General features: G+C 45.0%; 1 protein-coding gene and 1 non-coding gene across 2 annotated transcripts in view; both read right to left on the bottom strand.

The window, feature by feature from the left end:
- Positions 1-20875, bottom strand: part of ADCY9 (adenylate cyclase 9) — a 119448-nt gene extending 98573 nt beyond the window's left edge. The window contains exon 1 of the mRNA XM_047087437.1: positions 19143-20875. Coding sequence (XP_046943393.1) covers positions 19143-20835 — 1693 coding nt within the window. The 5' untranslated portion in view covers positions 20836-20875. The remainder of the gene's footprint in view (positions 1-19142) is intronic.
- Positions 16627-16790, bottom strand: LOC124518098 (U1 spliceosomal RNA). The gene has a single exon (XR_006963627.1). It is a non-coding gene; the product is annotated as a U1 spliceosomal RNA (small nuclear RNA).
- Positions 20876-24424: the final 3549 nt, after the last annotated feature.

The raw sequence follows: 24424 nt of genomic DNA, 5'->3' as shown, positions 1-24424 counted from the left end.
ACTCGACCCCACAGAAACCAGAGGGGAAGACTAATTTTACCATGCTGTATTTAGACAGTTTGAAATTCATTTGAACAAGAAAGTTCCTAGAGCTGTTTGGGGTTGTGGGTTTTTTTTTTTTTGTTTTTTTTTTTTTGGTCAATATTTAAATAGTAAATTTTTTTTTTAAGCTTGCCCTAGATACCAACTATTTATCTAACACACAATTCCAAAGTTGCCAAATCCAACACCAGCCTGAAGGGGACAGCCAAAATCCATATGTTTATCAGAAAGAAAAGGTCTCTAAACATGTCCTATCTACATTATAATTTTATCTTGATCACAATACCATTGTAAGTTACAGTGAACAAAGTCATTATTTCAAGCAAGATATATAATGCATAGTATTACCTATTACCAGCTTGACTCTATGAAGAGAGCCTTTCAGAACTTGGAAAATGCTTTTGGAAACATCTGACTGGTAGATGTAACTTTTTACAGGGTCCTTCTGAGGAGTTTCTCATTTTAAAAAGTGGTACAGGTTTTGTCAAAAAGTTAAACACATAGTTATCACATGGCCCACCAACTCCACTCCTAGACAAATGCCCAAAAGAATTAAAAACGTAGTAAAAAAAAAAAAATGTGTACATGAATGTTCACAGTAGCACGACTCTCAAGAGTCGAAAGGTGGAAACGGCCCAAATGTCTATCACCCGATGAACAGATAAACAAAATGTGGTCTATCCATACAACAGAATCTTTTTCAGCCATAAAAGAATGAAGCTCCAATATATGCTGCAACATGGAGGAAACCTGAAAACATACTAAGGGAAAGAAGCCAGATACAAAAGGTCACATATTGTATGAATCATTCATATAAGATACCCAGCACAGGCCAATGCATAGAGACAGAGAGATTAGTGATTGTCAGGTGCTGGGAGGAGGCAGGGATGGTCAATGACTGCTCATGGACACAGGGCTTTCTTTTTGGGTGCTAAAAATGTGATGGTTGTGCATCACTGTGAATGTACTAAATGCCATTGAATTATTAACTTTAAGATGGTTAATTTTGTTAATTTTATGTTATATAAATTTCACATCAATTTTAAAAAGTGAACAGAGCATCAGGAAACTGTAGGATAAAAGCAAGGGGAGGGGTGAGACTTCACAAAGTTCTAGATACGGCACAAGAAGCCCATCGTAGGCCAGTGTCAGAGGAAGTTTATGAAATCAATCAAGACAGCACTACCAGGCCTGCAGTTTAGACTGGGAGGCAGGTTAGGTTTAGATAAATCCCAAGTCCCCCACCCAAGGATTTTTCAGACAATCTGACAAAGACTAACATAAGAAATGTGGCCCCCGCCCCAGAGTCCAGGCACTGGACTAGCAGCTCCTAATTCCCCGGTGAACTGAATACCTGACGTGTGAAAAAACATTTTCCTTTATCAACAAAAGGTGGAAAGAGGGAATTCAAGTATTGCATTCATGGTCTTGAATCTCTCAACATCTACTCAGAAAGATGAATGCACCTTTGCCCCTCAATACAAAATCACCAGTATCAGTGGCCATATCCTCACCTCACTTTACTTTTCTGCGCTGCCCCACCACTACAGGACACCGTCCGGCTTCTTGTCTACTCATTTTTATGGTCTCCCTTACTGTGATCACACTGTGCTTCACACCCATGGCCTGGGAGAGGCTAAGATCGGGGCTCCAAGAAATACATATAAAGCACAGGTGAGTGCGAAAAATGAGTTCTCTCTACATATGAGGGAAGTCTGCATCTGACTTCTTCCTGGAATCACAGTGGGGGCCGCTGAGCTCCTGCTGCTAGCACATGCTAGGTATGCAGTTTCGTCATTATAGGGCTCGTGCTCCCACTGTGCTCCCACTTCTCACACATGATTATGGGAGAACACTGATTACATGGGTTTCAGTGCTGATGAAGACACATTTGGGAGGTGCCTGGGTGGCTCAGTTAAGCATCCAACTTCGGCTCAGGTCGTGATCTCATTGTTCGTGAGTTTGAGCCTGCACTGGGGCTCTGTGCTGACAGCAGACAGCCCACAGGAGATCCTCCTTCCCCCTCTCTTTATGCCCCTCCCCCACTTGTTCTCTCTCACTCACGCATTCTCTCTCAAAAAAAAAAAAAAAAAGTAATAACAACATGTTTGGGAGGAAGTAGGGCAAAAGCCAACATTTGCTAAATACCTACCATGTGCCAAGTGCTCTTACATGCATTATCTCATTTAATCCCCTCATTTAACTGAAACCCTTCAGATTAGGCAACTTGATCCCCCCAAGAGAAAACCAATACTCAGGCTGCCATTTATTAAGTAACTACATATTAATTACTTTAAAAATCAGGGCACCCGGGTGACTCAGTCAGTTAAGCGTCAGACTTCAGCTCAGGTCATGATCTCGCGGTTCGCGGGTTCGAGCCCCGCATCACGCTCTGTGCTGACAGCTCAGAGCCTGGAGCCTGCTTCGAATTCTGTGTCTCCCTCTCTCTCTGCCCCTCCCCTGCTCATACTCTGTCTCTCTCACTCTCTCTCAAAAATAAACATTAAGGGGCGCCTGGGTGGCGCAGTCGGTTAAGCGTCCGACTTCAGCCAGGTCACGATCTCGCGGTCCAGGAGTTCGAGCCCCGTGTCGGGCTCTGGGCTGATGGCTCGGAGCCTGGAGCCTGTTTCCAATTCTGTGTCTCCCTCTCTCTCTGCCCCTCCCCCGTTCATGCTCTGTCTCTCTCTCTGTCCCAAAAATAAATAAACGTTGAAAAAAAATAATTAAAAAAAAATTTAAAAAAAAATAAACATTAAAAAAAATTTTTTTAAATTAAGAGCTGACAATACATATTCCTAAGAAACGAAACCACTTTAATTTTTAATCTAAAAGAACAGCCTTACCAAACTGCAAGGCCAATGAGTTGGCAGATGTGTCCACATAACCTGTGCAGTGGGGAGCAGAGCACAGACCCGGCTGAGCACCCACTGGGCAGTGTGGCACCTGGCCAGCCCCTTCAGGAAGAACAAATCTCCCCAGAATAAACAACAACAAGTAGCTAGCATTGCTCAGTGCCAGACTACTAAAATTCCTGAGATGAAAATCTATGCATGCCTTCAGCTTAAACAAAAGATGAAGAAATGTAGCCTATTCTTCCTTGGCAGGTATATTAAAAAACACACAAAAATCTCTATACAGTCACTGTTACCACAATTCCCATTTTCTATTTCCACATGCTCAAAAGAAATACTTGGGTCTTGTGGAAAACATGCTCTGTTTACAAAGACGCAAATTTGATTCAAATCTCCCTTTCTCCTCCCCTTTAAGAAATGTGCTAAAAATAACTGTCATAACATCTCACTTATCCTGAATTCAGTACCTAGCAACTTATTCAGAATATATAGCTGACAACCAAAAAATTTCACGGAGACCTAATTCTTAGTCCCTTTAATCAAACTGTATGTGTGGGGTTAATAAGCTTGGTTATTTGGGTTTATGTAATAAAGTAAAAAACAGAAGCAAAACTGTTACCGAAAGGCATACTACACTAATGGCTACATAAACTGACAGTAAGGAAGCAAGCAAAAAAATTATTTTAAAACATAAGAACTAGAAAAATAGAGCAATCTCAGTTTATCTAAAATAAAGCAAAAATCCCTATTTTTATAGGGAAATTGCTATATCACTAAAAGCTGAATAACAGGTAATAAAAATACATCATCAAGAAAATGAAGTTTTATTTGACATATTTCATTTTACCAAGGTAAGAAAGTATTTTTATACATTTCAGAAATGTAAAACCAAATGTTCAATCAGGTTTAAAGAGGAGAAGTCTGATTGACCAAAGGGGAAAATCCTCAGCTCTTCGGAAAAACCCGACCATCCAGAAAGACTTGCTCTGATACCTATATCTAACAACATGCCCAACAAGGCTGGTTTCATATTCAACCATATGCTTCCCCTAAAGCTGTCTGCTAGGGATCTGGATAGGAGGAAAGGAAAGGATCAGAGAATTTAATATTTTATCAGCCTGGATCAAGCTTAGAAAGGAGGATAGCTGTTTTAAAACAAAACTGTGTGAAACATTTATATTAAATTACAATTCAGCATCCAATCTCATCTAATTATGCCTTCCAGGAAAACTTATAAACATCAGTGAAAATAGAAAGACTTAATTTGGTCAAGGTATGTTATTAAATAATAAGAGATTTTTTTTAATCCTCTCAACTCATTTTCAAACAATCAGCCTATCAGTTTCAAAACAGAAGAGTTTTTCTATCAACTGATGAATGGACAAATACAATATGGTCTATCCACATGGTAGAATATTCCAGGACCATGAAAATGCTGACAAACACTAACACCTGCTACAGGGCTGCATATTGTAGGATTCATTCATACAGTATGCACACAATGAGCCAATCTACAGACACAGGAGGGAGAAGACTGGCTGCCAGGGGCCAGTGGGGTTTAGTGGAAGTGGGGAGTGAATGCTGAAGAGCACAGCGTTTCTTTTCAGGGTGATAAAAATGTTTTAAAATTGATTGTATTAATGCATAGATCTGTGAATATGCTAAGGATCACCGAATTATAGGCTTTAAACGAATACATTGTATGGTATGTGAATTATATCTCAAGAAAAAAAAAGCTGTTATTAAAAAAAGAAAAGAAAAACTTAAAATCATCCACTCTGGTTCACATTCCTCGTTCAGGAAAGTTCCACACACCACTGCAATGCTGCCGAAAGAAACAGAAACCTTAGTGCAAACTGGAATACCTCCAGGGGAGTATATGGAATTGGAAATTTAATAGCAACTAAATAAAGTAACATCATGACTGGGGCCATTAAAGCAAACATTTCCATGTGAACTTCCAATGGCAGAGGGACAAAGTTGGTATCTTAGAATCATCGGCTCTGAAAGTGCTCATGATCACAGTTTTCTTTGAAGAGCCAGAAAGAACACAGAGTTAATGAAGTTATTTCTGCCGTGAAATGTATGTCAGAGACAAAAAAAAGAAATTTTCTGTTGGTATGGTCGTTGTAAGAGTTCTGACCTTCTGCAGTTACTTACACACTGAGTCAGTCACTTCAGTCCTAGAAAACATGTGACTCCAACAGGCTGTGAATAACACTTTCTCTAAGGGAAGCTACAGTTTCACAAGGTGGGTCTTTGTTGGGGTGAAATTCTCTCTCAGGTCGGATGACATATGTACCCAAGGACAACACTGTCTGTCAGGACAAAGTAGAGTGTTTTTCCTTTTCCAGTTTGTTTCACCAGCCACAGACATCACAGCAAATATTATATTACTTTCCGTGAGCTGCTTTACTATTCTTAAGAAAGGATAAGAAAACCATTCAAAATCTTTTATAAATCCCTTATAATTAAATCTAGGGGTTTTCTTTTATCACTGGTGGCTTCTAATTTCTAATTACAAGGTCTAAGGTAGACATTTTCCAGGTACATTAATTTTTGGACTACTAGACTCATGCTATACAAGCAGTAAATATATAGGATTCTGGTGCACGAAATAAACAGTCAGCAGGTCAAGGAACTCACCATCAGGAGCAAGTGAGTCTTTTATTAATGGAATAATCAGTAAGAACATTATTAAATTCAATATTTGCGCTGTTCTACTAGTGGAAAAACTTACCAAAACACTGAAGTTAATTTTATTGGCAACTAACCTTCCAATCTCTCTCCAAAATAATGTTCAAACAGGAATTAGAGCATATTTTTAAAAAATTTAATAACTTCACAATTCTCCAAGCCATTTCAAAAGGGTTTCTCAAATTTTCACAATCAAGTGGGGTTCCTCTAATGATGATATTCTGCTTTCTGTTTGTTATATAAGTAATGTGATTCAAAAAAACCACATGTAAATGATACTCCTGTAACTCAACTTTATATGTGAAGCAAGTAAAGAATCCTCTAGAAAATGAAGACTCTCACACCTGCCCTGCAATTTAGCGGTTCTGTAAATCTGAGTTTCCATATGCTAGATTTGTCTAAATGAGGGCTCATAGTTTCAACGAATGGATGAAGAAGAAACGTCTTCGAATTAAGAATGAGTACTATTTCCCAATCATGTGAGAAGCTGAGGTTCTCTGAGCGAATGGTGGGGTTCTAGTTCAAATTTCATGTTTGACAAATATGAGGAAACAGAACAAGAAAGTATTTAGTTAGTGGAGAAAAATATCTTAAGACAAAAAGTTAATTCCCCCCAATTTTAGACAGCTCATTCACAAAACAAAAATTAACATTAATGACCATAAGAAGCATTTTCTCATGGGGAAAAGAACTTAGTATGAAATTACAGAATACAATGCAATCCACACTTTGAATGTTAACACTCAATAGGGTAAAACTCACTGAACCAATGAGCAATAGACTATCTTACTTAAAATGTCAAAGCCTTAATGGTTTATTGTATTTTAATATCCATATACAAGAAAATAAATCACATGCATATGGGTTTTCTTCCTCTCTACAAACTAAATGGCAAAAAGCTGAAGTTAATATTTCCCAAACAATTCAAACATGAATATAAAATGATTCAAAAGCTGCTTTCAGTAGCACATTTTTCTGTGGAAGGAAAAAAAATGAATTTAATAGCATTACATAAAAATCCTGGAAATTATGCACAAAGACTGTCCTGGAGCTTTGCCAAAAGAAGGATATGGTGGTTTTTCATGTGCATACATGATAATCAAATAAGAATTATAAACAGCTACAGTATTATTAAAGATAAATACACTTCTTGAAATCTCCATTTTAAAAAGCTTAAAAATGATTGCCTAAACTAAGCCATTCAACCCCACATTTCCTGGGCCCTAAATAAACACTGGGGTTTCAGTGACCTGAGTTCCTGCCCTACGGCCCAGCTGCCCTACCCAGCAGCCTTGCTGCCAGCACCCTGGAGCCCTCAGTCCTGAGGCTGTCTGCTCTCCCAGCACCCTGGGTCACATTCCCAGGCCCTGCCCTGTGCTTGGGCTGCTCTCCCTCTGTCTCTTTGCCTAGGTCCTTTCAAGACTCTACCTGTGCCTCTATTTCATAAACCACTCAACCATTCCCTAAAAAGCAGTCACTGCCTTCCCTCTACATTCTGGTCTGTTCTGTGTGGATGTCTGGGGTTTCGCACACAAGAGAGTGCCCACATGCAGAGCGCAAGTAGTTATAGTTTTCATTCATTCATTCATTCATTCATTCATTCATTCATTGTCAGTCAATAACAAATATTATTGAGCATCTACTATACGCCAGGCTATGTTCCCAGGGCTAGGAATACAGCAGAAAATAAAACATCTCACGGTTCATGAGTTCGACCCCCGCGTCAGGCTCTGTGCTGACAGCTCAGAGCCTGGAGCTTGCTTCAGATTCTGTGTCTCCCTCTCTTTCTGCACCATCCCCTCGCACTCTCTCTCTGTCTCTCAAAAATAAATAAACATTTACAAAAAAAAATTTTTTAAAGAAAAAAATAAAACATGGGGAAAATCCTGCTCTCAACACATTCTAGTGGGATGAAAACAGATCATAAATAAATAAATAAATAAATAAATAAATAAATAAGTGAGTGAGTAAGTCAGTCAGTCAAATACACATAATGCAAGATAGGGGAATGGCAGGGCAGTAATTCCAGGAAGCACTATTCAGAACAAGGTTCCGGGGCGCCTGGGTGGCTCAGTTGGTTAAGTGTCGGACTTTGTCTCAGGTCATGAGCTCATGGTTCATGAGTTCAAGCCCCTCATCAGGCTCTGTGTGGAGAGCTCAGAACCCAGAACCCGCTTTGGATTCTGTGTCTCCCTCTCTCTCTGCCCTCCCCTACTTGTGCTCTCTTTCTGTCAAAAATAAATAAACATTTTAAAAAACGTTTTTTAAAAGAACAAGGTTCCCATGAAGGGAATGCCTAGAGTTGGGCCTTCTGGAACCTTCCACAGCTGTGCTGGGGGCTGGAGCTTGCTGGGCTGGGGGCACTCTTCAGTTTGCAAACAGTCTACCTTTTGGTTTAGGATTCCTTTATCTCTACTTATCCACATTCACAGGCACCTGATCCTCGACAGGCATTTAGTGGGAGGATATAGTACAAAGAAATGCTGCATTGGTGTATAATTCTCAATTGTGAGAATGCAAATTAAAGCTTCCAAAGAGCTTGAGGCAGCACGAACCATTTCTTCTTCAGTGCTGTTTCTTCATATAAACACATATATACTATTAATTTTCTTTTCAAAAAAGGAGAGGGAAAACGTTAGCTCAGTCTGTCAGAATAAACCTGTAAGACACACGAATTAATGAGATTTCAGCACCTATAATTTCTCTACTCCTTTAAAATGTTACTAAATGTGTAAGAAAGCTATCAAAGACTACTGGGTCGTATGAAAAGGACTCAGAGGCAACTTGAAGGGGCTCCCATGGGCCCAAGATGGGACAATTTGAGCATCAAAAATAATGATCTCTGCAACAGAGTGAAATATATCAAAAAAGCTACAACCTAAAAATGTATAGGGATTCTTGAAATAAGCCATTGGTCACCTTTGGAAGATGTTAAGAAACCAACTCAGTCTGAAAACTCCATCATGGGAAAGAAGGAAGCAAATAAAATATAAACCAGTAAACATACGCAGTTCCCATGATATGAAGATTTCGTGGCAGTTAAGATAACAACGTACATGGGAACACTGGGAACTGGGAAGGGCCACACAAAGGTACGGTTGTTTTTCTGCCGTTGCTCCCGCTAAGAAAATTGCCCCCACTTTCACCAGCTAGTAATCTCTGCTGAGCGTCACCAGGTGCCAAATACTTTTTTCAACATCATCGTCTCTGTCACTGCTCACCACAACCCTACCAAGTGGGCACTAGTGTTTTTCAATACAGCCCTTTGGGTCACAACACCGGCTCCACCACTTAGCAGCTCGTTCTAGCTGTGTGGCTACTCCACATTACTTCATCTCTCTGTGCTTCGGCTCCCTCACCCACACAACGGAAATGTAAGTGTCCGGACTTCTCAGCCCCATTCGTAACTCGATAAGTAAGTCCAGTGTATATCTGCTCAGGTGATAATTTGATTAACGTCTACTTTCCCTTTTAGGCTGTGTGCCCGGAGAGAGCAGAGGGCTCTATCTGCAGAATCTGGTCCAGGAACTCAATTGATATTTACTGAATAACTACATGAGTTTATACTAGAATATGGGAGACCTGAATAACCTCCAGTTCAAACTTCAGCCAGTATCTCCAGAGTCACACAGCTGAAGATTTCCCCATAATTCCTCAACTATCAAGGGCCACATCATCTTAAGTACCCCTAAACTCTGGGGACCAGAAGCAGCCCAAGAACAACAATGCCTGAACGCCCTGGGGTTTTCAGTAACGAAGTTGCCAAACTTGGCAGCTACAGTTTAACGAGGGCAAGCTATCAGTGTTTTGTATTTTGGACACTTGCCCTTTTGAATTCAAGAAACCGACACAATCCCAGTCCCTCGTGTGTTTTGGGTTTCAGTACCAAATTATACAAGATGTGCACCAAACAGAGTGTAGGAAAAAAGAAACACCCTTGAGTACAGTATAAAATGTGACTCACGCAGGCAGAGGAGTTGGTTATTATTTCCTGAACGGTTGTTGTGATTGTGTGAGAGTCACTGTGCTAACAAGTGCTTTCCTTGAATCAGCTCCTTTGATTCTCCAAATAACCCTCCGACAGAGGTAGCAGCATTCCTGCAAATTGGGAGTCCCTACATAGCTTGCCCAAGGTTCCTCAGTTCAGAAATCACAAAACTGAGAACTGAATGCAAAAGGTCAGAAACCAAAATCTACACAGTCACCCAGTACACTATACTGCCAAAGGGTAAGGAAGCCCCACAAAAAAAGCTGAAAGACCAAAAACAAAGTCGATGGTCTTCATCGTGAGCCCTAAAATACCAGCAACAAAAATGTGTCAGAGTCACAGAGGATTTTTTTGAGAAAAACATCAAGGTATGAACTAAAGTCATTTGGTCCTCTCACAATAAACGTGCCACGTTTACCACAATTCCAGTCTGAGTGGTTGCACACGCATGAGAACACGTGTTTGGGTAGCACGTACAAAATCCTCACGTTTCCTATCTTACAGCTTAGGGAAGCAGTTCCCAAAGTGTTTCTGCACACCCCCAGAGGTCTCTGAAACCTTTGCAGGGCACCTGTGGGGTCAAAACTATTCCCATAACAAAACCAGTACTTCATTTGCCTTTTTCAGTGTTGGCACTGGCACCGATGGCACAAAAGCAATTGTGGGTGAAACCGTGGGGACTCAAGGCAGCCGTTCCAGACCGTGCATGGTGCCAATGTGTTCTTTACTACCACACACTCGAACAAGGGGGGAAAAAATACTCGGTTTCACCTAAGAAGGTCCTTTGATGATGCAGTAAAAATGCAGAATTGGGTTAAATCTCAACCTTGCAGGACTGACAAAACGGGACACACGGCCACAGCACCGCACACCGCACACAGCGGCACACACAAGTGCAACGGCGTCAAGAAGGGCACCACCCTGCAGCTGCCTGGGCTGCTTTTTGGATGGAACATCATTTCTAGTTGACCTACAAACTGTGGTCACTCAGACTAGCGTATCTAGCAGACTGTTCCTGAAAAATGAACACAATGAGTCTGTCGCTTCAAGGAAAACAGCTGACAGTATTTGCTGGTGACAAAATTCAAACTTTCAAGTGAAAACGAGGACTAGAAAGCTCCTCTCTGACACTGGGAAGTCAGCACCTTCCCGTATTTAAAGACTTTGCCTAGGCCAACATTTGGAAGACCTGAGTAACTCAAGAAACCAATATTTTCCAAATGACCAATGCATTATGTTACAAAATCATACCTGGGTAAATATTCATTCCAAAATAAGTGGGGTCTCAGGGCACCTGGCTAGCTCAGTCAGTAGAACGTGTGACTCTCAATCTCAGGGTCGTGAGGTCAAGCCCCACATTGGGTGTAGGGCCTACTTAAAAAAGAATAAAAAGGGGCACCTGGGTGGTTCAGTCGGTTGAGCGTCCGACTTCAGCTCAGGTCACGATCTCGTGGTCCGTGAGTTCGAGCCCCGCGTCGGGCTCTGGGCTGATGGCTCGGAGCCTGGAGCCCGCTTCCGATTCTGTGTCTCCCTCTCTCTCTGCCCCTCCCCCGTTCATACTCTGTCTCTGTCTCAAAAATAAATAAACGTAAAAAAAAAAAAATTAAAAAAAAAAAATGAGGGTTTAAGAGCACACCAAAAACCTGACCAAATAGGATTTCAGATTCCATTTTGTAACTAACCTTTAAGATACAACCACTTATTGGGTGTTGGTGCAGAGTCAAAGAAAAATATCCACAATTACCTAAAAAGGCTATTAAAATCTTCCTCTGTTACCCAAATAGGTATCTCCGTGAAGTCAGACTTTCTACACTTTCTCCAACTTACTGCAAACCAATGCTAAAGTAGTTAAGAAAATCCAGCTGACGCACTTAAAAATGGTTAAACTGGTAAATTTTTAATGTGTATTTTAACAGTTTTTTTTACGTCAGCAGTTTCTTATTAACCTGGACATTTCTTTTTCTTTTTGATTTTTTTTAATGTTTATTTATTTTCGAGACAGAGACAGACCATGAACAGGGGCAGATAGAGAGGGAGACACAGAATCTTGAAGCAGGCTCCAGGCTCCGAGCTGTCAGCACAGAGCCTGACGTGGGGCTTGAACTCACAGACCGTGAGACCATGGCCCGAACCAAAGTCGGATGCTTAACAGACTGAGCCACCCAGGCGCCCCTAACCTAGACATTTCTTAATGGCAAAAATGTAAAACTACCACTCTTGTCACCAAATTTCTCTGACTTTGAAAATATAGTTAAATTGTTGGATCACTATAATGTATGTCCCAAAGTAAAAAAACACGGTACGTGAACTATACTGAAATTTAAAATAAAATTTTTCAATAGTTCTATTTTTGAACATGTAATTTTTTTTTAAGTTTACTTATTTAGAGAGAGACAGAGTAGGACGAGAGTCACTATGCACTATGCTAACAAGTCCTTTCCTTGAATTGCTCAGGGGGCAGAGAGAGGACAAAGGGAGAATCCCAAGCAGGTTCCCCGCATTCAGTGCACAGAGCCCAACATGTGGCTCAAACTCGCAAAACCACGAGAACACAACGTAAACCACAATCAAGAGTCGAACACTTAACCGACTGAGCCACCCAGGAGACCTGAACTACAACTGTTTTATAAAAATGTTATTTATATTAACATACGATGGGTATAATGGATTATTGTTTTGAATTAAGGGAAGATTCTCTTAAACATCTCAGTTTGTTTCAATTTCTAATATGATAAATATCAATAAGGCACATAAACAAGCCCTCTTTAGTTTCTACAGTAATTTTTAGGGGTGTAGAGGGGTCCTGCAACCAAACGATGGGCTGACAGAGAGGCTCATAAGGTGGTTACAGCAGATCCTGCTCATCGCAGTCCCAGAACCCACCCCCCTAGCAAAGCTGCTCCTGTCCCTCACTCCCTTTCAGGTTCTGCTACTGCCACTATCAGCACCAGTCTTTGGGGGACTGACCTTCCAGCCTATTCTAAGGACATAAGCTCTCTCCTTACCTCAGCAGAGCATGCGGGGCATTCTCTTACGAGCATAATACAGCAAATGTTGGAGAAAACAACAAAAACCTGATTTACAAGACCAACCAAGTTTTACAAAGTACAATTTCGCTAAAGCTGACCCAAGGTTGGCCACAGGTTGGCTTGGCTGGTACAGTCTACCAGGGCATGAATAAGACTGACAAATGTCATGGCCTTATCCAGCCTTCCTAGGGGAAGACCACCCTTGCCCTTGGCCCATTCCTCTGTCTGTGGTAGTCCCAGTGAATCTGGGAGGCACTCGGTTCCCTCACCTCCTGCATTAACATCTTAGCCTGGCCAGTCTAGAACTCACGTGGCAGTGCCCTTCCTTTTTGAAAAATTCTCACCTCCTTATAAAATTCCCTCCAAGGATGCTAGTTCCTGCTGGGGAAGAAAGGTCTTTAAGTGTCTCATACGCAAAGTACAAATGATGCCATGAGTCACATGGATGAGGAGCCTCTCGGTCTGGCTCTTTTCATGGTCAGCAGACTCTTATCACCACCAGGAGAGGGGACCTGTGGAACTCTAATGATTAATGATCACTGTCTTATAAAAATCCCAACAGAAATACTGATATTGAACTCACCAACCGAAAGAGGAAAATTTACGCACATGCACACATGATAGGAAATTCACTGTTTTCTTTCACTGCTGTAATTATTCTTCCACAGAAAAATACACAGGTGACCTTGACCAGTAGGTAGAAACACAATCATTATTTGAACCAGGCTGGCTAGTAGAGAACTCTGAAGTTTCTTCACTTATGCTATTTGCTTGTTTTTAGTTTTCCCCTTAGTTAATTCTATCTGAAAAGATTACCCTCCTTCCTTCTTCATTCCACCTACCATTCACCAAACCATACCCTTAACTTTCTTTGCCAAAGGCTAATTCTGTTCAAAAGCTGGTCCTCAGAATTAACAGCTGTGTGCTCTTTGCTGGAATGCACAAAATTTGGCCTGAAGGAGCCTGAATAAATTGTCACCGGGGGCTGCCTGAGCATCAACTCCACAGGTGTTGGTTGCCTCCAATCCTGGATGTCAAGCCAAATTTTCTGCTCCATCTTATCTCTGCCACTTGCTATCCAAGAGCCTATGGTTCAACGCGCACAAGACAGCCCGCTCTAGGGTGCAGGTGAGCACAGGCTTTCTCGTGGACGTGACTTAAGAGTAGGCACTGAGCTGTCAGCTCCAGGCTAGCTCTACAAGTGGCAAGGGTGCGAGCTGAGGTGGGAACAAGCTGTCCAAGCTGTCAGGCAAAACAAGCAGTGCACCTGAGCAAGCAAACTGCACCTAAAACTGGCACCTGGCTCTTACACGCCAGGGGGCAGGGAGCTAGGGGCCCAGACTGCCAGTTTGGGCTAGCCGTGGGCAAAGGCTAAAAGCAGAGTGCCTCAGCGCCACCCCTCCCCCATCAATTTGAGGAATGGCCCCAGCAGGAGGCCAGACAAGAACTCTTCGAAGTGCTACCTATTAGCACTTGGGGAAGGTCTTGGTCACTGGCGCCAGTGGGGAATTATCTGCTTGAATGCTCATCAACAGATCTCTCCCCCAGCTGCTCCATGAGCCTCAAAAGTTGGCTTGGGAGGAAAGTCTTGTTTTATTCCTGCATCTAACAACGTGAAAGCTACCGGACACTCCCTTTGTAAAAACATGATCTGTCAATCTAGAGGACTGAGTGCCCTGTTTTATCTTCCTAATATTTAAGAAGGGAAAATTAGACATTGTAGACATCTTCTGACAGTTTCACCTTCTGTATTTGTGATTCTCTATGACAGGAAAAAACAGCAGTTCCAGATAATCAATCCTCCTCATTCTTTTGGCTCGTGGCCCTCGGCAGAACAGAACAGCCAGCACCCCTTTGGGCCCAGGGGTTTGTCCCAGATGGTGTGAAAGGATGCATCTTCCTGTCACTTTGTACCACACTATTTCATCTTGTCTTTAATAATAACTGTCTCGGGGCGCCTGGGTGGCTCAGTCGGCTAAGTGTCCGACTACAGCTCAGGTCACGATCTCTCGGTCCATGAGTTCGAGCCCCGCGTCGGGCTCTGGGCTGATGGCTCAGAGCCTGGAGCCTGCTTCCGACTCTGTGTCTCCCTCTCTCTCTGCCCCTCCCCCATTCATGCTCTGTCTCTCTCTGTCTCAAAAATAAATAAACGTTAAAAAAAAATTTTTTTTTAAATAAAAAAAATAATAATAACTGTCTCTCACTTTTTGGATCATTTCCAAAATCCTATCTTTCAACCTTCTCTCTCAGTGACTGGCCACCCTGTCTAAAAGTACACACACACATACACACACACACACACCCCATATCCTCCTTTTCGCTTTATGTGTTTTCCTTAAAACTTAACACGAAAGAAATGTTTTACTTATTTGCTTACTGTCTGACTGCCCCGTTAGAACAGAAGCACCAGGAGGGCAGGAATTTTTGTCTGTTTTGTTCACTGCTGTATCCCCAGCACCTAGAACTGTGCCCAGCACAAAATAACTTATTTGTTGAATGAATGAACACGCCAGGGATTCCTGGCCTGTTTCATATTCTACAACTCAATTTTTCATTCTCCATTCATTCCACAGAAACTTCAAAGGTCTCACTCATTTCTGACTCCAAACAGTCCCCAGGTCAACTCCAAAAACCTGAAAGGCCACTTCCCATTCAAATAATCCAGACTCTCATCTCCTAAATTGTCTGTTTAAAATGTTCTACCGGGGCGCCTGGGTGGCGCAGTCGGTTAAGCGTCCGACTTCAGCCAGGTCACGATCTCGCGGTCTGTGAGTTCGAGCCCCGCGTCGGGCTCTGGGCTGATGGCTCAGAGCCTGGAGCCTGTTTCCGATTCTGTGTCTCCCTCTCTCTCTGCCCCTCCCCCGTTCATGCTCTGTCTCTCTCTGTCCCAAAAATAAATAAACGTTGAAAAAAAAAAAAATTTAAAATGTTCTACCAAGTTCATCCTATTACTGAACATATCTGTTCACCACCTCCACTGCCACTGTCGCTACCTTGGTTAAGGCTACTATCCACCCTGCCTGGGACTTACTGAAACAACGCCCTAATCTCCCATCTCATACCTTCCAACCTACATTCCCTAGAACTGAAGGAGTAAGCTTTCTAAACTTGCAAATTAGATCACCTAAACCTCCTACCTAAAGCCTATCAGTGGCTCCCCTTGACCTACAGGATCTTATACACACTCCTTCCCATGTGACCCAAAGCCTTCCTTGTCCTAACGAACTACTGTACTTACAAATGCTCAACCCACCAAGAAACACAATCCTAAGCCTTTGCCCATGCCAATCCCACTCCACCGAATGTTCTTTTACCCACCTGGAGAGCCACCGCTCGGTCTCAGGCCCCACCTCAGTAGGTACACCTCCATGTAGTGCACACTCTATATTTAGAACTGTAAGCTTCCTGAGGTCAGGAACTATCGTGACTCCATCTGTGCATCCACAGCATGGGACATAAGAGCACAAAGAGTTTCAAGGAGTGGCTATGCAGAAATAATCAAAGTCCACCCTTCCACAAACCCTTTCAGATAAATTACAGACCAGTAGCTACTTTTCACACTGCTAGTTTTGGAGTGTCCCATTCACCGATGTTCATTTCTACAGAGTCCTCTACTGGGTATTTTTAAACCCATTATAAAAACAGGGGAGCAGAGATAAAGGTTAATGCCCAACATTGTAGAGAAAATATCTGCCACAAACTACAAGACAGGCTAAAAGAAATTGTATTTGGGGTGCCTGGATGGCTCAGTCGGTTAAGCGTCTGACTTTGGCTCAAGTCATGATCTCTCGGCTCACAGGTTCAAGTCCCCACCTCGGGCTCTGTGCTGACAGCTCAGAGCCTGGAGCCTGCTTCAAGTGCTGTGTCTCCCCCTCTCTCTGCTCCTCCCCCATTCATGCTCTATGTCTCTCTCTGTCTCTCAAAAATGAAGTAAAAAAATAAATAAATAAATAAATAAATAAATAAATAAATAAATAAATAAGAAATTGTATTTTATTTATTTTATTTTGTTTAAAAATAGAGGAGAGCATGAACGCAGTCCCCCACTACCACAAATTATGCAGTCAAGTTTCCCACATTTGCGGAAATCGAAGGGGTCAGCACATCCGGAGTGCAGTGGGTAAATCTCATCCTGGAAAAACCAACTTCATGATCATGGTATCTCCCCTGTCAGCTAAGTATAGAAATTTTAAATATATAACTTTAACCTCATATATAAAAAAGGTTTTCTACAAACTGTGCTATCTTCTCAATTTAGCACATTTGTACAATGACAGGAGAACACTGCAGCTTCAAAAACAGACAGGAAGTTGTGTAGACATCCTATATTACTGGAGTCCTGTCCACAAAGGTTTCCAAAATGAGCTGAATAAAACAAAAATCATGGTCTCAGGGAAAGAGTTAGAGGAGGGAATACCATATGAAAATACCACTGTTTTAACTAAGCCTTCCATCTTTCCCTACCTCCCATCCAGGAGTAAAACTTTTCCCTATCAGTGTACAGAAATTGAAAGAAAAAATTAATTTACCAAATTTACACTATTTGAAGTTAAAAAAATTCAAGAAACCCATTCTACCATTTTTTGAGACCCTTGACTTATAAATTGAAAATAAAATTACCCATAAATTAACAAAAAAGAGTACTGCCAAAAAGTCAAAGACTTGGCGGCTTCCAGACATACTTAATGATGACATCTGTTTTTATTTTTGATATTTAAGTAATAACACTGTTCAAACTACCACTTACAAAACTGCTATCGTTTTCATAATGTTGTACAGCACAACTCCATTCCCTGGAATCTGTCCCACAGCCCCTGAGGACAGAGCCTGCAACACTCAGACCCTAAAGATGTCCAAGCGTCGAGCAGGGATTACATCCACACCGCACTCCACCGGCATCTTTAGACTCTGAGAGCAGGAATCCCTCTCCTACAGGGAAAGACAACTGCCATGGCAGAATCTCTCAGGTAAACTGTGAAAAGTAGGGTCTAATCTCATCAGTGTAGGTAGCATTGAGAGCTCTCTAGACAAGAGGAAATCATCAGGTGAAAATATTTCTCTTATATACCGATAAATTCTTCAACTCCTACAAAATTAACAGAATAAAGAAAAGTCAGAAGGATAAAGCACTCTTGCCAGTTTACAAGGGAATGACATGGAGAACTCTAATCACAAGCAGAGAAAGAAAACCACCTACTGTCTCTGATTGACACTATTGCTTCTCCCATCTCTGACTTGAGCTGTTACATCTCCCAAGGACTCTTTCCTGGAGCTTTTTACTGCATGATCACGCAACGTGTGGGCATCACAACACAAGAAGCTTTACACATACTTCCAAAATACAGGTTCTCCACAGCCCAGAGATCTTAGTAAAACATAAAGACTGTTTAAAAAAGGGAGGTGGGGGCGCCTGGGTGGCTCAGTCGGCTAAGCGTCCGACTTCAGCTCAGGTCATGATCTCGCGGTCTGTGAGTTCGAGCCCCGTGTCAGGCTCTGTGCTGACCGCTCAGAGCCTGGAGCCTGTTTCGGATTCTGTGTCTCCCTCTCTCTCTGACCCTCCCCCGTTCATGCTCTGTCTCTCTCTGTCTCAAAAATAAATAAACGTTAAAAAAAAAAAATTTGTTTTTAAATAAAATTAAATTAAAAAATAAAATAAAATAAATAAATAAAAAAGGGAGGTGGATGTGGGAGTTAGGTGTTTCGAATCCTCACTTTCAGTCCCACTTGCTTATAAATCACTTCCCAGGTGTAAACAAAATTTTTGTCCTTTGTGAAGATAATAAAAATTAAAAAGCCCATTGAAAATAACAAGAATAACAGTACAAGCTTCAGACAGAGACAGGGACCAGGTACAAATCGGGAGGGGTTGGGGATGGCAGGGTTCTAAACACTGCTCTGGGCGTATTTCTAAAATGCTGTGGTCTATATGGTAAGACAAACACCATGATCAAAATGAAAGTTGAAGGCTGAAAATACATTTTTTAAAATGAGACTAAGGCAAAAGCAGTGTGCACTTGGGGGGGTATATAATTCTATCTAATTCTCAAGAGTCATGCAGGGCTAAGCCAACTTCCTTATTCCAGCAAAGTGAGGCCTCAAGGCGAGAAAGGTTTTATTCTTCACATCTTACACGTTTTGAAGGGACTGGGAGGCAATCAATGAACATAGACAATCAATTAAAGTACTTCCAAGTTCGGTCTGCTGAAGGGCTCCGAGAGCCTCTTACACTCATAGGACCTGCCCGCACAATTTCAGAAACAGTAACAGCTGACTGGCAGGATACCCATTTCCAAAGTTGTCCTTCCTCCTAAAGGTCTCATCTAGGTCAGCACTGCCACAGTGTGAACAGATCTGTGATATTTGACTCACCAGAGGAAAAGTCTCACCAGCCCTGAGATGCCCCCATGGTGAGGTGTCCTGAGACAACTGATCTGCCTCCAGATACTGACACTAGAAAAAGATTGTTTGGTTTTTATTTTCCCCAACACAAACAGGACCGGGGAGGAAGAGGACAAGGGAAAGAAATGCACATACCTTTCAACTGATCAGCAACAACGCTCTGGCCAAGCCGTTCAGTCACTCTCCCGTCTTCCATTTCGTACCGATCATCTAGGTATTTTGCAGTGGCCTCAGAAATGTGAACCTTGCCAGCAACTCCCAGCTGCTCCATGAGATTGGCCAAGTTCACATCATTGGACCACACATCGAATTTGAACCTCCTCATGCCCAAAATGCCACACAAGACGGTCCCCGTGTGAACCCCGACACGCATGTTCACCATCTCTTTCTTCTCCTGGCAGAACTGCTCGATGGCTCTGATCATGCCCAAGCCCATCTCAATGCAGCAGTAGGCATGGTCAGCCCGGGGCTCTGGACACCCTGCCACGCAATAGTAGCAGTCTCCCAGGGTGCTGATTTTCTCACACTTGGTCTCTTCACACAACCGGTCAAAGCGACCGAACAGATCGTTGAGGAGACCCACCAGGGCGTGAGCGGACTTATTGGCACTCATCTTGGTGAAGCCCACGATATCTGCAAATAAAATACTGACTTCATCGATCTGCTGCATTTTAAAAGGGCGGAACGCTATAGGGGCTTTCTGTATGGAAGACTTTTTCTTCCTGTTCTTGGGGCTGGAGGTGGCGTGCCTTTTGACAGAATTCTCACTCTCCTCATCCCCCTGTTTCATCAAGTCATCAGCTATGATTCTTGGCATCACAGAATGAATCATCCTCTCTTTCAGGGCTTTTTCCACTTCCAGATCCTTTCCGTGCATAATTGACTGTCCCACCTTGAGAAAGGTGCTCCTGGATCTCACCTGGGACATGATAAAGAGGTGGATCCCAATGGCGTGAATGCAGACGTGGAGCAGGGCTCTGCTCAGCAGCTCCCAGTGTGGGGCCCCTGCTTCGGGTGGGGGAAAGCAGTCTTTGTCTCGGAAGTGATAGCCAAAGGTCTCAAAGAGAACAGAATAGGCCACTCCCAAACACAAGCTCAAGTACAAAGGTAAGTGCATGACGGTGTAGAGCAAAAAGAGCACTTCGATGCACATGGAAAAGCTCCCCACTTGAGACAAACAAGTGTCTGTGGGCTTGGTGGCGAGGGTGTGATTGGAGCTGTCAACACGTCCTGAGAGAGGCGTCAGAACCTGAAACTGGGCAGCCAGGGTCAGGGCAAACACCAGGAGGGTGAGAACCAGAGAGGTCCACACGTAATGCCTGGCATACACCTTGGTGAAGGTAAACAGAAAAAAGCCCCCACACACGACGAGGAAGCACAGAGCAGGGGCTACCATGACAATCAGTCGGGACCGCATGTGGACCCCAAAATAGATGCTCCAGAGAAGGCAGGCGAAGCCGATGTAGAAGAGCGCATACCGGAAGCGGCGCTGGGTCTGCGGGAAGCAGCGCTCCATGCAAGCCTCCTCCAGGTTCACCGAGTCGAACTTGGGGTCCCACCACCGGCTGGAGGCCCTCTCGAACAGCTGGGGCAGCTTCTTCTGCCTGCGCAGGCGGCCTCCAGCGCCCACTCTCCGGGGGACGCCCGCCGAGTCCCCAGAGCTGCTACAGCTGGAGGAGATGCTGTACTTGCAGTGCTTGGGGTGGCTGTTGGAGGACAGCTGCTTGGGGTTGATTTTGACCCTCACGCTGTTGCTGTCTCCGCTGGAGTCACAGCTCACCTCCGTGCTGTGGTGCTGCAGCAGCTGCTGGTGGGGCGGGGAAGCCATGTTGCCGAGCGCTCAGGACCTTCCCGGCCGGGGTCACTGGTACCTGTCGGCGAGACGACCAGAGTTACACCGGCATTTATCCCTACACAGGCGCACACTCCCCTGAAGGCCACGAGCTCTGCCAGCGTGCTCGGTGGTGGCCCCGGCGGTCTCCTCGGAGAGGCACCATATGCTCACAAAAAACCGCGGCTAACGTCTAACCGGGGCTCGCACCGTCCCGCCCCGAGGCCGCCCGCAACACTCGGGAGGACCCGGCAGCCCCGGGCCGGCGGGGCGGCGGCGCCCCCCGAGCCCCCCGCGCCGCCCGCCCCGCGCACTCGCCTGCTCCGACCGCCGCGGCCCCGGACGCAAGTCCTGCCGAGCCCTCTCACGCCGCCGGCCGCTCTCGCCCGCGCCGCTCTCCCGCCGGCGGCGGCGGCGGCGGGCCCCTCATGCCGCGCGGCGCGGCGCCTCCCCTGCGTCAAAGGCCGGCGGCCCCGCGGGAGGCTGCGGGCCGGCTGCGAGTCCGCGGCGCTGCGGCCGTCCCCCGTCGGCGCGGCCCGTCTAGCGGGGCCTGCTCCCGGCCTCCGGGGCCGGCGCAGCGGGCGGGGATGCCCAGCGCCCCAGAGACGCCGGGCGCCGAGCGCAGGGCGCGGCGGGCGCGGGCCCCTCAGCCGGCCGCCCTGCGCGGCGCTGCGGCAGAGCCCGCTCCTGCGACGCCGAGCCGGGACGCCCGCCCGCCCACGCCCGGGGCGGCCTCCCGAACTAGCGACGCCGCCGCGGCCGCGGCCGCCGCCGTGCCCCGCGCTGCCGCTGCCTCATGTCGGAAGAGCCGCCACAGCCACAGCCGCCGCCGCCTCCGCCGCGGCCGCCACCATCTCCGGCCCCCTCCCCCTCCCGCTGTCACTGACAGACTCGCGCCCGCGCCGCCCCTCGCCCCGCCGCAGCGCGCACGCGCGGCCCTCGCACGCCGCCGCCGCCGCCGCCGCCGGGCTCAGGGCACGCGCACGGTGCGCGCGCCTGGCCGGCGGGGCTTACAAGGCGGGGGCGGGGCGGGCGCGCTGAGGCTCCGCCCTCCGCCCCGGGGTCGACGCCGTGTCCGCGGGCTCTCCAAGGCTGCGGGACGTGCGGGGGCTGCGGAGGCGACGGGGTTCTGCTGCACCCGTTTTCCTCCCGGCTTGGGACCCCAGGTCCGCTGGACGAAAACCAGGGGCTCCTGCTAGTTAAGGAACGGCCGGGGTGCGACGTTTAGGAAATCAAAATGTTCGCCTCTCCGTCAGCACACCCTTTTGTATAAATGCAAGTTCGCAACTATTGCATTTGCCGAAAAGGAGGTACCCCTTCCTCTCTAAGCAATAAGCACGGGCCCCGGGGGCACTAGCCCCTCCTTTAGCTTGCTTTCCCGCAACCACTGCAGTCTGAACCCCAGGCTCTGGTGCTGGGGGAAGGGGGTTTCGGGCCTCAAGGGGGGGCCACCAACGGCTCGCTCTTCCAGCCCCAGAGACTTTCCTTTCCCCTGCTTGGGTCCTCTCCCCATCCTCAGCAACAACTGCTTTTACCCTCCCACAAATGAAACTTTCAAAGGAGTCAGCTAGCTACCCAAAGCGCAGAACTATGGTGGCCTCCATGAATATTACCGGCAAAGTGTAAATACAGTCCTGTACTCCCTAGTGCATCAGTCCTGCCCGCTCCCCACACTTAGTACCTGCTGTCAATCACAAGGGTTTCTCCTCCTTCCTTCCCTCACTTTCCAGGCCCAGCCCAGGGCCCACGCCAGGTTTCACAGTTGATTTAGAAAATAAAATGTGGTCTGTTCACATAATGGAATATTACTCATCCATAAAAAAGAATGAAGTACTGATCCATGCAGCAACCTGGATGAAATTTGAAAACATGATAGTAAGTGAAGAAAAACCAGTCAGGAAAGACCGCATATTGCATGATAGCATTTCCATGAAATGCCCAGAATAGGCGAATCCATAGGCAGAAAGCAGGTAGGTAGGTGATTGTCAGGAGCTGGTGGTGATGGGAATGGGGCTTGCCTGCTAATAGGGAAGGGGTTGCTTTTGAGGGTGATAGAAATGTTCTGGAACTAGATGGAGGTGGTGGGTACACAACACTGTCAAGGTACTAAATGCTCCTGAATTGTACGCTTTAAAATAGTTTGGTAAATATTATGTTTCATGTGTTTTACCATGATAAAGATAAAAGAATAACAAAAGTAACACAACATCATGACTGATATTCCTGCCAAAAGGACATAACCTTGATCTAACCACCAGAAAACATCAGGCAAACCCACGTTGAGAAATATTTCTTCCGAGTAATTGGCCAGTAATCATCAAAAGTGTCAAGGTCATGAAAGTCAAAAGGTGAGGAACTGTCCCAAATTGGACTAAATGGAACATGGGGTCCTGGTATTGTGAATGTCATTGCATCATGCCCATGTTAATTTCCTGGGTTTGATCAGTGTACTCTGATTGCTTACAGCTTTTACATTAGGGGAAGCCTGCTGAAGAGTAAAGGGGAACTCTCTAGTATTTTTGCAACTTTAAGTCTAAAATTGATTCAAAACAAAAAGTAAGAAAAAGTTAAAAATAAAACCTTTCTTGAGCATCAACAGTGTGCCAGACAACTCTGATGTATTCCATTTTTACAGATGAAGAAACAGATTCAGAAGAGTGTGTTGCACAAGCCAGTAAAGTAAGATAATAATAGTAAACTTACCCTGACTGAACATGTTGTAAGGGCTAGAAACCACTGGATGCTTTCACTTGTGACCTATTTGGTCCTTACCGCAACCCTATGAGGTAGATGTTATTTCCCTATTTCAGAGATGTGAAACTGGGGACTGACGAGTGATGTGCCCACAGTCACACAGTCTAGGGACAGAGCTCAGACTCAAAACCGGGTCTGACCCCAGAGGCCATGGTGCTCTCAGTAGCCCTGGCACCACCCTCTGCAAGCCTCATGGTGGCCCTTTACCTGCCCCACCATCTCCCACACCAACACACCAAGCTGGACAGGAAGCCCTTGGAGACCGTGCTGAAGGTTTACATTTCCCCCATTTAATGCAACCCTGCACTCCTCAATAATCTGAAAGAGCTGTGTGATTTTCCTCCCTTCCCCTAATCATCTCAGTCCACCCACCATTTGTGGTGACTTTGGCATTTGTAAATTAATTAGTCATGTCAGATTTTTGGGTGCGGGCATGATTTTAGATCATGCCCACCTTCCTCCTTCTCTCCCGTATGTCTTCTGGGAGCATTTGGACAGCATTCTCTGTTGTTGAAGCCTGTATACTGCCAGAGCCTCCTTGATCTCTAGGTTAGGGTGTGAGTCATTCCTTAAGCCCTTGGGATTGGGGATAATGTTCCTGACACTATGCATTAGGCCCTGGGTGTCCAAAGATACACTATCTGTGTCTTCAATGGGCTTATAGTAGCTGGGAAAGAAACTGGGAAAGGCTATGGGTTAAGAAAATGGAATCATTTTATGTGAGGGAGAACGCTACAAAAAAGGTTAATCATGCTCTCCTAAAACCTGCACTAGAATCGCTGGAGAGGGGTGCCCGGGTAGCTCAGACAATTAAGCATCCAACTTCGGCTCA

This window comes from Lynx rufus, unplaced genomic scaffold (genome assembly GCF_022079265.1).
Source record: "Lynx rufus isolate CCGP_SWC_20201006 ecotype Redwood Valley unplaced genomic scaffold, mLynRuf1.p SCAF_23, whole genome shotgun sequence".
Classification (NCBI taxonomy): Eukaryota; Metazoa; Chordata; class Mammalia; order Carnivora; family Felidae; genus Lynx; species Lynx rufus.
The sequence above is the reverse complement of the archived record's forward strand: the minus strand, read 5'-3'. Positions and strand labels throughout refer to the sequence as shown.